Source organism: Dendronephthya gigantea, unplaced genomic scaffold (genome assembly GCF_004324835.1).
Source record: "Dendronephthya gigantea isolate DGI-Jeju-01 unplaced genomic scaffold, DenGig_1.0 000003F, whole genome shotgun sequence".
Classification (NCBI taxonomy): domain Eukaryota; kingdom Metazoa; phylum Cnidaria; class Anthozoa; order Malacalcyonacea; family Nephtheidae; genus Dendronephthya; species Dendronephthya gigantea.
The window spans coordinates 4085346-4099626 of NW_021163013.1; the positions used below are offsets into that span (position 1 = coordinate 4085346).

The 14281-nt window shown below is 36.0% G+C and overlaps 1 protein-coding gene across 2 annotated transcripts; it reads right to left on the reverse strand.

Annotated features, from left to right (window-relative positions):
* Positions 1 to 9134: 9134 nt before the first annotated feature.
* On the reverse strand, positions 9135 to 13422 carry LOC114541682. Of its 2 annotated transcripts, XM_028561486.1 has the most exons (7): positions 12509 to 13422; positions 11556 to 12387; positions 10798 to 11232; positions 10254 to 10401; positions 9958 to 10129; positions 9727 to 9878; positions 9135 to 9418 (listed from the first exon to the last, which is right to left on the reverse strand). In XM_028561486.1, the coding sequence occupies exons 4-7, from the start codon at positions 10345 to 10347 to the stop codon at positions 9144 to 9146; spliced, it is 693 nt and encodes a 230-aa protein (XP_028417287.1). In that variant the 5' UTR covers positions 10348 to 10401; positions 10798 to 11232; positions 11556 to 12387; positions 12509 to 13422; the 3' UTR covers positions 9135 to 9143. The 2 variants fall into 2 exon arrangements, with proteins under 2 accessions (XP_028417287.1, XP_028417292.1); XM_028561491.1 differs by lacking the exon at positions 12509 to 13422 and having other exon boundaries at positions 11556 to 12421.
* Positions 13423 to 14281: the final 859 nt, after the last annotated feature.

Consider the following 14281-nt stretch of genomic DNA (forward strand, 5'->3'; position numbering starts at 1 on the left):
GTATATTATGTTCCGGAGAAAAACGATGATGAAATGACATAATGTTATGTATGCAAGTATATGTAGTGAAGTAAGTGTAATAGAGCATGTTTTGCATAAATTAGACACATTCGGAAATCTGTACCCATTTTGAAAAGTAATATCTCCCGGAATTTTCCTAAAATATACTACCCTAAGTTCTTAACTTATAAAAATCTAAGCTAGTCTGTTCTTTAACTAATGAAAGTTGTTTAAATTCGATAGGAAGCTATTTTGAATGAAATGGGTGTACTTTTTTGGTAGAACATTAATAGCCATCTCCGCAGCGCTCAACACAATTGATCGTGAAATTCTCCAGGATCATATAGCAAGACGTTTAGAATTATTTTCTTCTTAACAGGCAACTCGTTAGCAACTGACGATATAATATCAAGTCATGCTGTTCATTCTGAAATTGAATGCTCCTTAAAGTGCCTGGAAGAACACACGTGTGTGGCTTACAACTATAGACCTAAATTAGCACATGATGAAATAAATTGTCAAATCAGTAATAGTACTTCAGAAAAAGATGTTAAAGTTTTTGCAAAGGGAGAGTGGACACTTCACCAAGACATGAAAACATTTTGTGTGAGTACACGAGTTAACTAAAAACGCATATACTTTTGTTTTTCGCATGCAATAATTTGTCTAAATATTATATCTGTAAATAAAAAATTGAAATTGCTATTGCTAACCATGGGTAAAAAAGAAAAGTTGACATTGTCGAGGCTGCAGCTGTGATATGGCATGTTTACTCGCTTTTGTTTGATAAGAGTTCCCATGCATCACTTTTGTTCAATTAAAATTTCTCGTACAGAAACATCCATGCGCACAGAGATAATTTCCCCTATACATCATTAGCGCTAATGTTTCATTCAGGTCCATAAGAAGAATGGAATGGAATAGAATAGATCAGCTGTATGGTTATGGTTACTGATACAATGCAGTGTAAATATAGCATTTTGTAATCCTGCATGAATAAAGAAAACAATGCAAAATCATTCGCCTGGTCCTAAGAATTGTTCTAATATCTTTCGTCATTTTCAAAATAAATTGAAAAAATTGATGTCAAACCTGTATATATAATTGAAGGCAACACGATGCTCTAAAATCTCGATTTCATTTTTTTAATTATATAATGTCTCTTGATAATTATATAATGAGCTCTTCGGTTGTATTAATTAGATATTATCATGAACACTTGTTTCAGGGTTGCGAAGAGAATCTATCTCTGGCGAGAACGTTCAAAAACCTCTGTAAAGAACAAGATATCACCTTTGGTAAGATAATATAAATAATCATACTTATAGTATAGAGTATATAGCAATCATATATTCATGCATATACGTATATTATTACGGCATGGTCATCATTAGCTGCAAGTATAGGCAAGCTAATCGAGGCTGTTAATTGCTATCAAAATAGTATTAAATGCGAAAAAAGAAGGCAAAGAGGAAATGGTAAAATTACAAAGTAGAGTACTCGAATTTCAAGAATGATAATTTTGCAAATTAACATAACTAAGATGCAAAAAGTAAATGACCGGCAATATACAGTGTCATCCCCGGTTTTCTTTTCCAAATGCATGGTGTTACGAAGCGACTCGACATAATTTATTGGAACTCATTGCTCTTTATCGAAGTCACTGAAAGAATAGATATGATTCAATGAAATTCTTTAGAACTGCCTTAGGATGGGGTCAATTTTTTATGTGAATTAATGCAGTTCCCTGAATTAGATAAAAGGCCCTTGTGATCTATTACATCAACAAACGTGACCATGTTTCTTCCCTAACTTTAAAGACACGCGAATAGAGATTTAAGTAGAATATAGAACGATTAATAATGGTAATTGCACTGAGTGGAGTGCAATTTGGTGTGAAATCAAACGCGTGATTACAAAATACAATCACCATGATATATATTTTCTGTTTTAGACTTTTCCATTTATATTTCTGCGCACAACAAATGTTTATCGGTCAGTAGCAATGACAGCGTTGTAGGAAAGCCCTGTGAGCCAAATGACGCAAAGCAAAAATGGTCGTGGATAAATGGAGGAAATCAACTCAGGAACAAAAACTCGAGTAAATGTCTGGATGTTGAAGGCGAGATTAAATTAAAAACCAAGGTCCGTGTGTCTTGTTGTGATAATCTTGTACCTAGCCAACGCTGGTCATGCTCTGAATACTTCATTCTGGTCGATGGAACAAATTTGAGGTTACACCTAAGTGACGTGTGTGAATCTCAGGCTTTTCTAAGTGAAAAAAGTGGCGGATGGAATCATTGGAAAAAATTCGGTACAACAGAAAACATATGTGCTGCAAAGCCTTTAGGTAATTCCTGAAGTTTTCATAACTCCTGAACAGTACTTCATAAAAATACAAAGAAATGTAAGAGAATAAAAATTTCACTCAAAATCTTTGAGATATCATATTCATGAAAATATATCGTCATTAATAATGTACTTAAACTTAATTTATTCTGAGTCCGCGGCTGGTGGCTAAGGCCATATGGGTGTAGTCGGGGCCTTAACAAATTAAACTAGTTTGTGATTTGATTGTATACCTGGACTTTTCAACAGAAAGAAGTGGTAATTTAAATTTGTTAATTTATATGTTTTAAATATGTTAGTGGTCAATTTAAAATAAAAACATGTGTCGTATTTGATTTGTAATGCAATCATAACTTTTTGCATATTTTAATGTTTTACCCGCGTGGGAGATGAGTTTATGTGAGGTTAACTCAAGCAGTGAAATTGCTTTTGCATATTTTAGTTTTTTAAATGGGATAACAATTAAACTTCATATTTCGTATCGATCCGAGATATATATATGGAAATACGACAAGATTTTTACCCTTTTCTGGAAATTAAGTTACTCATCTGCAGTCATTCAGCGTTGTGGTAAATCATTTTAATTATTAATCAGCATGAAATATAACATCAGACGTGTCATACAACTTCCGAAGTTTTATGTTACGCCCCGATTGGTTTTTGCACGCGAATATTTTCAATTGATTTTCTTTTCGTCATTTTGAAAACGGAGTTTATATTTGTATATAGTGCAATACATTTGAGAATATTAAAGTTGTGTTTACCACAAAAGAATGCCTTTTTCAAGCTGTGCCGAGTGAAAGTGAAAGTGTAAAACCTTCCGACTTCATTTATACACGGTGAATTCAGTCGAAAATTTAGTCTTGTTAACTTTGTTAGCCCGTAAAAAGTCCTGACCACATCCAGTTTCCCTCTACTGTAATTAAAATAATTTATAACTTTCATCACAATTTTGCGAAATTGTGAAAACAGTTATGAAAACAGTTATGCAATCAAGTCAAATTTTGGTTTCGACCAAATAAGAGCTTGGTAGTTCACACTGGCGCCTGTGTATAACGTAGAAGACCGTCCATGGCGTGAGATATAAGCCAAGGTCTTCAGTTTCAAATACTAAAGAAAGGGCTAAGAGAACTAAGATCAATGCATTTTGATTGTCCAAAGCTTGGAGGATATCGTTTTGAACCTTTACCAAAGCTGTTTGAGTGCTGTTGTGTTTCTTGTGACCAGACTGTAAAGATTCACTTAGATTGTTTCTCATGATGTGTTGATCCAATTGAATTGCCACAACTTTTTATAGACACAAATTTAAGGCTTGTGATCACTCGAAAGCTGGGATATTCATCAGTGATCTTTCTTCAGATTTGGTTTTAGAGCCGCACATTTTAGGTCTACAGGGAGAGTAGAAGCCTCTAGAGAGTTGTTTATTTTATTTATAATCGGCCATAACAAATCAGTCAAACATTCCTGCACGATCTTAGCAGGAACAGGATCCAGAACACATGATTTTTGGGCCATTTATTTCATTATGACAGTCGGATCTTTAATAGATATGGGTAGCAAGGATTCTAATTCACCACATTTCATTTATGATGATGATTCTATGGTGTTGGTACATACTGCACTCGTGGTATGTGTTAACAAACCATTTCTGATAGCTTCAATTTTATTCTCAAAAAAGTCTGAAAAGTTATTTGCAAGTTCTTCAGATGAACTACATGGTGAATATTTTCTTTCTATGACTTCTTGTTCCTGAATTTCATGAGTATACCATGCATGAGGTATCTGGGCGTAGTATATACTTTAAGCTTACTTTTAATGGGTGCATGCGTATTCAGTAACGTTACCAGTGTGTTTTCATATAGGCATCAACAGAAGCAAAAGTGTTAATCGCAGCGTTACTTTTATGAGCTAAAGCTGACGATTTCATATCGGCACAGAACAAATCAAAGTTTGTCGACTTGATGTCCTGAAGCTAATGCTCTTCCTTAGAGAATAATGTTTAGTAAATAGTAACTTACAATTTACTGCAAAATGGTCCGAGATACCAGGATCAATTACATTTACGTCCGACACAAATGTTTTATGTGATCTTTGTTGATATTAGATCCAACATATGACCTTTTTATTGGTGGCAACAAGCAAACGATTTTTATATTCAAACGAAATAATCAAAATTTTATACTTTTTTCACCGACACATTCTTTATGTCATTAATTAAGAGGACATCTCCACTGTCATGGCTCGCAACCAGTATTTTCAGCACATTAGAAAATTCACTAAAAAAGGTAGCTTCATTTATTTTGTTCTTTTTTGGCGTAGGAGGACGATCGACAATAATAATTTTCAGTCTTCGATACAGATTTCATAGTCAGATCCATATTATTCGAATGATTGGAACTCTCTAATGCCGGCCTTGTTCCCAGGCGCTTTAAATAAAATAAATATAGGAACACTACACGCTTTTACATAGATCAGCGCGCAAGGAGTTTTGGGGAGGACGCGGGAAAGGAAGCGCCTGGCAGAAAATGGATAAAACATGGCGGCTCACGATTTATGAGTTCACTTCACTGTTGTTTATTATTCAAAAGTGCAAAAGAGGAACTTGTTAAAATATTAATTCCGCCCGAATTTTTAAGAGCGATACACAGAAATATATGCACAAAAAATTTTATGCACGAATGAGGAGTGTTTAGGTATTGCACTGTCATCATTTCCAAATAAATAATTTTCAATTGGGTTTTTCAATTTCTACATGAAGAAGAAACAAGAAAATGTATAGATAAGATATTTGATTGTGGTATGCACCTCTAGATAAATATATTTTAACTCTTATGAAGTTCTGAAATAGATCATTTTGTATTTTTATTAGAATTTGGGAAACGACCCTTGAATGGCCTTGATAGTATGCTTTTCTCCTCACTGGACAAATCAAGGGAAGCCATCAACAGTGACTGCTTTTTAAATTCCACAATTCATTCCAAATCTGGGCCAATCTGTGCCTTCTTTTATTGCATTGGCCACATGACAAATTATATGCTAGAATACAGTAGCCAGTATAGGTATAATGCATTAAAAAAGAAATGTGATAAGAGGTTATATATCAAGTTGAATACATATACTGTATTACAAAATGGTTACTTACATGCAAACCTATTGGACTTGGATTAAAGTTTCACATGGCCAGAAAATTCGGACATAATTAACATTCTACTTCTGCCTAAATTTGCATATGGAGGTCAAAATAAAGCTTCGTGAGCTTATAGTAAACTGTAATGTGCACAGTACTAAACGCTATAAATACTGCTTTAGGTGGTCGATTATAATTTGCCTTAATTGCTCGTTGCAGAGAAAGTTAATCTTAATATCTTGAGGCAGTGTTTCAAAATGTTTTATCAGTATTCGTCCTGCATTTTCAAAACAAAGTTTTGGTCATTTATCACGTTGAATACCATATAAAACGAAAACCGCAATAGCATAGAAATGAAATAAAAATGCAGAGCCGACATAAACCTTTACCAGCAAAATATTACTTCAGGATCTTTAATATGACACGAATTACAAGAAACAACCGGGGCAAGTTGCAAAGATGCAATGATTTTCTTCAATTTTGCGAAATTTAAGAATGCGTAATATAATTTATAGTTCTGCAAACAAATAATATTGGAACAGATATGCAAATATGCTACGGCAATCTGCATATTCCATGTCCGCAATTTCTGGCCATGACAACATGCAGAGACAGCGGATGTTTTCCTGGTCTTTTATCAACTGCTGACTAGTAGCATCAGGCTTTAGATGTCTTTGAAAAGGTGTTTTAAAAACACAAATATGTATCATAACCTGTTGGACATAACCCATGAGGTTGCATGTAAATGGCAATAACACAATGAACACTAAATGTAATTATTGCCTAACAATCTCTGTAACCCCCTCCTCTCTATCTCTGACAGTGTGCAACACCATACATGAATTATAATTGTAATATGGTATAATATAATTATTATATGGTGTATATATGAATTATATTTTAAATTAAATTTAATCTCCATGAGTTATGGTGGTTTATTGACCCAGACATCCATCTGCAAGTGAAGATAGCTTTAGTTGGCTGCTATATAGACTACATTTAGAGTATTCAAGCAGATATCTCCTGCTGGAGATAACTATATGAAATCGCTGGAAGTTCCTAACTAGCACACAGTCATAAACAAAAAATAGCACTTGTTGCAGGATTTTTATTCTGGTTAAAATGATCTCCTAGATTGTCGAGTTATTTTACACATTACACATTGGTATATTATGGTGAACATGTGTACAGTATTTATTGTTAAACACAGGAACATGTTGGGGCATACAAATGAAAGACATACTGTGAGGCAAATCAATGTAAATGTCAACTTCAGGTTTGACTGGCAGAGCTGGCCCAGTTAACATGCATAAAAAGTATTTGAAATATACATACTATATCACATTTAAAAACATAAAAACATGCGCATACATATATTTTAATATCAATGGAAAATATACCAGCTTAATGTACTCAGCAGATAGAATAAAATTCCAAAGCTTATACCAACTGACTTACTTTGAACATTTTGTCCCCCAAGCGACGATAAATCCAAATCATCATAACTTGAAGGTGCTATTGTAAGGATAATTTTATCATCAGAATATGATAACGGTCGATGGATATTATCATTAGCATATCTAAGAATGACACGAAAGATTCACTGACAGTCTACTCTAAAAACGTACTAAATATTATATAAAATGCAATCAAATTCTATAAAAAATATTACCGTCAAACGAGAACTTCTTTAGCGATTGCTCCAGGTCATCCATATGGCCACAAACCCCCCAAAACGCAAGAATGCACGAGTAAAACGCCGAAAAAATATATGCATTTTCTGCCAGGCGCTCCATTTCTCCGTCGCATCCTCCCCAAAATTCCTTGCGCGCTCGCTCTGCTTAGCCATTGATCTATGTAAAAGCCTGTAGTGTGCCTATATTTATTTTATTTAAAGCGCCTCGGAACGAGGCTGCTCTAATGCTAAAATATCCAGTTTGTTAATAACTGCCCAGTCCAAACATATTTATTTGGCAGACGCATTTGGGTAAATTCAATTCCATATGTTTACAGAACAAAAAAATGAACAATTAACAAATCTCAAACTCAAAACATGAAAAACCAGCACATGCCTATATATCGCAATTTATAGTTTGAATTTGAACCTCCCCGTTCGGAAACACTCGATCTCGTGCAAGGGCGGATCTAGGGGTAGTCACACCGATCACGCGACTTACGTAAAAATTTCGAACCAATCAAACGCAGTGAAATCATATTTTTTAGATCGCAGTCCTGTTGTAAATTGGTCCTGTCGCATAGTAATTTGTGCGCTCATAAAATGACAGTGGTCATATTTTGGTTTATTATCAATATTAGTAAAATCAAGTGCCCTGATCACGAATCTGCTCTTATTTTTTATCCAAACCTTTTCCTTCTTGAGTTATTGAATGGGGAATATTTAAGTAGGCCGCCATCTTGAATGGATTCTCAAACTCATTATCTTTTCATCACGTGACCGCGTGACGTCAACAGCAGGTGAAGGAGTACTCAAATCAAATCATTTTGTAAGGAAGCGGTCAGTGTTTTCAATACTTTTGCTCTGTTAGTGGAATTTCGGCTTCTGAAATGGAAGATATACACAAAAACCATGCAAGTAGAGGAAATACTACCTTACTCAATATGAGCCTGAACCGGGGTATACAAGCAGCGACAAAGGCTACTCGGATAGCTCTGAAAGCGACATAATTTCAGACTCAGATGAGGAAGTTGACCATGCCTTCGATGCTGAACATGGTTGGCGCCTTCAAAGCTTGGGGTGGTGTAAATGTGGCCATTGCACGCTCAAACCAAAGGCCATCGAATCATTTTGTTGCCATGAGAAGGCACTAGAATATGACGAGTACGACAATTTGTTAAATGAAGCAGAAGCGAATGGAGAAAGATGCCTGACAGCACATGGTAATTTCAAAGCAAATATGCTTTCGGAAAGCGTGTACAGACTAGTTGCATACCAACGATGTTCGCGTTAGATATTCCAAATTTTGGGGAGAAAGAAGAGAAGGCCGTTTCCTGCGTGTGTTTACACGAAAATTCGAGAACAGTTTGCCTCACATGATGGAGTTTATACTCATTTCAAATACGCAAAAAAATCAAAACAGTAAGTAAATGTTAGAAATAAAATGTATTTATGTTACAACCCATATAATTCTATAGCCTAAGTCCCCATTTAATTATCTATAATAATTAAATGTTGCTATTTTATTATTTTACAAACCAGCCTGAAGATTTACAGCCTCTTCCAATGAAAAGCAAACAGAAATATTAATGATATAAATACAATATTGATATATACATCTGTAATATATTGTACAGATAAGATTATTTTTAGCCCAAGAAGAGCCGAGCAGGCTGTAAATGTATCACCACCCTACTACGGCGGGACTAATCAACTAACTAAAAATGGACAATAATATTATGTTCACTCACGATTCTTACACTTGTCTACTTTGCATTTACAATTAGTATCATGCACACATTAGCTCATCAGCCCTGCAACTACATTTCCTAGTGGCACATTCAGGGCCGAAACTAGAACGATAATTGGGGGGGGTGTTTATCCATATATTCAGTTCTGCCCTGCGGATTTCTTTTGTAAGTGCAATAGCTCACAATGGAAATCCGTCGGGCAGAACTGAATATATGAATAAACACCCCCTCAATTATCGTTCTAGTTACGACCCTGGGCACATTTTCCTTTACATACACAAAGTGTGTGATTTGGACCATGCTCTTTACTTACAGGTAAAGCTGGCTTAGAAAATCGCGACTTTCTGCCGTCCACCACTAGCTGTTTAGATGGCCCTTCCTTTCCGCCCAAGTACTTTTGCACCAGAGATTGTGGCTCGACTGACAACACCTTCTCTGCATGAACTCTAGCTTTCTTCAAAGTACTGTATTTGACTCTATTTTGTACAACTTGACTCATTATAACATCTATGTATCCTGCAAAAATTATGTGTGGGTGAGTAAAAACAAAGTTTTGTTTCACATCTGTTTTTAAAATTGATGGAATAATCTCCAGTCAGAGTATTTTTGATTTTGAAAACAGAACTGGAGGAAAACCTTGATTTTATAACATCTTATTTATATATTAGAGTTGCGGGCATTTACATTTTCTACATTTGTTATTTGTTAGTTCATTTATTATAACAATATATTTCATATTTTGCGTGGGATTATAGATAAGATAAAGAGTATTAATGATAAATAGTATTAATTGACTCGATTTTAATATACAAATTAATTTTTACCATAAGCAGGCTTCTCTTTCAATGGTTTGGCAACAGCTTTTTCGCCTTTAAAAGCTTTTGGATAAACAATTGCCCATTGAGCAGTGCTGTCAGCTTTTGTTGCTTGTTTACGCTTGCTGTTTTCGTTATAATGTAGATTTGCACAGAATAACCTAATAAAACACATAATTCATAATATGAGTAGGATTACAACCTGTCAAATTAGAGAACTCAAATAGGTTTCCCACCTACCATGCACTCAGTGAATGATAAGAATGATAGGTATTCTTTGAAGCAAGAAGATTATCCAGTGCATGCCTGGCCTCCAACCCTGATGTTTGATGATACTGGGACAATTTCCTGATTGCCGCAATGAGACGCGGTCTTGTCAGTACCTCTGCCAGCTTTTTGTAAGCTGCACACCCTATAAGACACATCAATATTGATACCCTGAAAATGCATCCTTGGGGCTTTCTATCACATACAGTACAACCCTTCATCTTATGGCTAAAGTAAATATCAGTAACAAAAATATATAAACAGCAAACCTGGTTTAAGCCAGGCTCTTTCAATCACATCATGTTCACATTCCATGAAGATCACATGCCCTTCATGTTCATGTATGTTGGCAATGTGATTCATGATACTGCGCTATTTCTCCTCTCGCTCATCAGCAGTTTCACTGGAGTTCCAAACCTGGTAGATGTGGTTATAATTGACTATAATTATAAGTAAAAGTAATAAAATTATGAGTTTACATAATAGGGTTACCTCAGACTGCTGGGTCTTAACTACCTTAACACATTGGTGGCATTTGGACAATATTAATCACATACATGTGCTGTACTTTGGTTGTAACTTTGTGTAATCCTGTATATTTTAGGAGGATCATGAAGGGCATAGCTTGGTTAGGAAATGATCCAGCTTGTTGCTATAAGTATTTGTTTGCCAAAACATGGTGAATCACTATCTTTTTAATCATTGGGCTGGGCCCCAATGGTGGAATTTTTACAATCCCTATAATTATGTATTTTGAGCAAAAAGGCGGAACAACCAACATACATGCACAGATAGAAAGCATAAGTTACTCACATGAATGTATGGCCCAATCGATTTGAATTTCCTTTTCTTTGCAAGCTTTGTCAATCTTTTCTTAATTCTCTCTTATGGTTTTCTTATTAATATAAGAGTGTATTATACCACAACCTATTTTGACACTACCTAAACTGTTTCACATGCCATAATGTAACTCAAAGATCATGAGCAATAATTGCTCCTTGCCTGATTTCCCCTCTGATAATGCTATAATTATGGTTCTATATTTTATTTATTTTTTGCTACATCATGCCACACATTATAGCAATGTTCAACTTGCGGTCGTTCATTTGCCATATAGGTAGACACTTGCCCATAGCGATCTGTCACCAGTTTTGAAACACTAGTACTAGTACCATTTTCTTCTAAATACTTTAGGTGCCGCTTCAGTGACTCCAACTCCATTGCGTTAGAGTTCTTTACCTCAGTAGACTGTTGAAAAACACATACAACTGTTTAGAACATATTTGGTGTAAATTGTAATTTAGGAAAGTGCAATAACCTTAAAAACTGTATACACAATGCTCGGAAAAAAAGGAGCAAAATACAGTTTGTGTAGGTGTGTTACAGAAATTTAACATCTGATGATATTGATATTATATCATATATATAACAAATATTATATACTTTTAATATATTATACCATATTTAATATTGGTTGATGGTTACAATATAATACAGAAATAATGATCCATAAGTAATTATGGATAATTATTTCTATATTATAGACCATAAATCATAGTTACATGCTGTACCTTGATTACTTGTGTACTCAAGATGATGTTTCTTTCGGCATTCAATATGCTCCCTGAACCCAAAAGACCACTATATGTCCAGGACTATCGACCCGCATGTCATATACAACAATAACAGATTTGTTTGCGACTTCAGCCAGCCTAGACGATTGTTCTTTTTGTTAAACGTCGTAGACTGTAGGGACGACATGGTACCTGAAAATTCTGGAGAACTCTCGCTGTTTCACATTTGGGATTTTCAGTGCTTGAAACAAACGCAACACCTTAGACACCTCCATCCCAGTTGTTAGAATACCTGATGCCAGCAGCAAATGGAATGCAGGCATACCATGCACAGTTGGACCGGTGACCCACACAAAACAATGGCGGCTTTCCTTCAGGCATTGGCTGCTAATTGTACACAATGATCCCCGTTGTTTTTCCACCGTGACAATACATTCACCGTTACATATGTAACAGGTGCCAAACACATCCAAGACGCTGTCCTCAAACACCACAAACTTCATTTGCTGTTCTGGTGGTTTTCCCCGCTTTAAGATGACATTGACAGCTGACTCTTCTTCCTCAAAACTATCCTCGCTATCTGATGGTTGATTTTCACTGTCCACATACATAGGGTCCTGTTCAACCGACTTATCACTGCCACTGCTCACTTCTACTTCGCTTTCGGGCTCGGTGATAGTTGCACCACTATTGTTGTCACATTTTGGGGTTTCCCTAGCTTCGCCTCTGTCGTTTCGGTTTCGGTTGATAAACATTCTTGTTGCTTCTCGTCAAAGAAACGGTATGTCGCGTTGATGACAGTTTGGGTCTTTATCGATCGCAATTGTTACTATATTAATAATTACTATAGTTAATACTGCCTTGACAAATACCGTATGATACGAATGAATATAATATATTCTTCAGTATCATCTATATGTCACTATGAATATTTTGCGGGATCAAAGTACCTTTTCTCGTTGTCTTCTCACACTGGCGGCTCTTGATTTTTCCGTGGCGACCTCTACAGCGCTAGAAACTGCAGCGAACCTCCTGGTTCATACGCGTCTTCCTCAAAATGCTTTGAGCATATTCTTGTGCACGATGAAGGTCGGAACGCTTTTCGCTTGCAAAATTCTATCCACACTTTTCGTCTTTGCTTTTGCGTCGTTGATGTTCCAGACGGAAAGGTGAAAAAGTGCGTTGGAGAGTCCGTTTGTTTCTTGCTATCGCTGTTACAGCCGTAGACTGGACAATACATGTCTCGTCGAGAGGTGCGTGCCAAGTGAAGTGAGTAACCACATGAGTATGCCTTATTATTGAGCGTGTGCGGGGAAGATGTTTAGATCCAGGGAGGCCGACAATAACAACGAAGTATCGTACCGCAAATCGGAACGGAAGTTAAACATGTTGTACTCTTTTGCTCAATGTCTGTGATAGGTGATACCGTCCATACCGAAGTCATTCTTAGCCGCCAAGAAAAGACCGAACATCTGAGGTATTCGACACGTTGCGGTTCCGTTAAACACGTTTCATTACAACAATAACGTTGTCTGATACCTGTAGCTGAGCACCATAAAGAGCAGTATTGTCCAGTCTTTACAAAGTTATACCCACAGAGAGTAAACTTGCTTTGTATTCTTTGGCGCATATCATGTTTACTTTGTTACCTACTGTTGACGTCATCAATTAATTTGGCATAATTCACTTTCCTCAAGATGGCGGCCTACTTAAATATTCCCCATTCAATAACCCAAGAAGGAAAAGTTTTGGATAAAAAATAAAAGCAGATTCGTGATCTAACCTTGACAATAAACCAAAATATGACCAATGTCCTTTAAATTAAATAAATACTGATCTCTATCGATTTCCTCGCTCCTGAATGCAAACTTGCTCAATCTTTTTCATTCGTTTCTATGAAGACAAAAATTCTGCCAGTTCTGGAGGTTTGGTCTGCTCGTTTTGGAGGTTGGTTAGGGGTGTTTCTCATCAATCTGATTGGCCCATTCGGTACTTTCCATGGAGACAAAAATTCTGCTCGTTCTGGAGGTTTGGTCTGCCCGTTCTGGAGGTGTTTTTATCCACAAAAGGTCCCTTCGTAAACTTTCTACATTTTTATGTGTCCTAGGGATGTTAGCAGACTAGCCTGGCATCGATTGAAACTGGGATTTTTCCTGCATTATCTTTCGTATGAAAATAATTATATCGAATCAGCTAGTATAAACTGTAAAATATAACTAATTTCATCAATCTAGAGGGGTGGGTGCTAGCATTTTTCTTACTTCGTATATGTAGCATTGACCTGCGAAAATCTAGATCCGCCCCTGTTTGTTATATCTACGATATAAAATCATGAACAAGTAATATCTTGTTTTTTAACGATTTACATTCAGCATGCTAAAATGTATCGCTAGGCTTCTTTAGAGGGCTGAGCCATGGGTGTACAAGCAATTGAAATCAAGCTGTTTCGCTAAGGTTGTTCCTTATTAATATTCAGATATTCAGCAAATTCTGCTTTGCCGTATGTGTTTCACGTTCGCCGTATAAATTTTAATGCTTGAACGGCTGAGGGTGTGTGCAGTCGTTCAAGCTTTAATTTTTATACTGACGCGGCGAACGTGAAACATATACGGCAAAGCTGAATTTGCTGCTTTTCTAAATACATCAAAAATAGTCTTTTGCTTTCTTACATTACTGCTGAACATCACAAGTTTTATGTAGAACGTTTGTAATTTAGGCTTAGC

Bases quoted from the DNA above. Each gene is read 5' to 3' on its own strand.
- LOC114541682 (XM_028561486.1), bottom strand. From the start codon at position 10,347: ATGAATCACATTGCCAACATACATGAACATGAAGGGCATGTGATCTTC. The intron at 10,130-10,253 runs GTTTGCTGTTTA...TGTGTCTTATAG, and splicing joins AAGAGCCTGGCTTAAACCAG to GGTGTGCAGCTTACAAAAAG. The intron at 9,879-9,957 runs GTAGGTGGGAAA...GTGTTTTATTAG, and splicing joins TATCATTCACTGAGTGCATG to GTTATTCTGTGCAAATCTAC.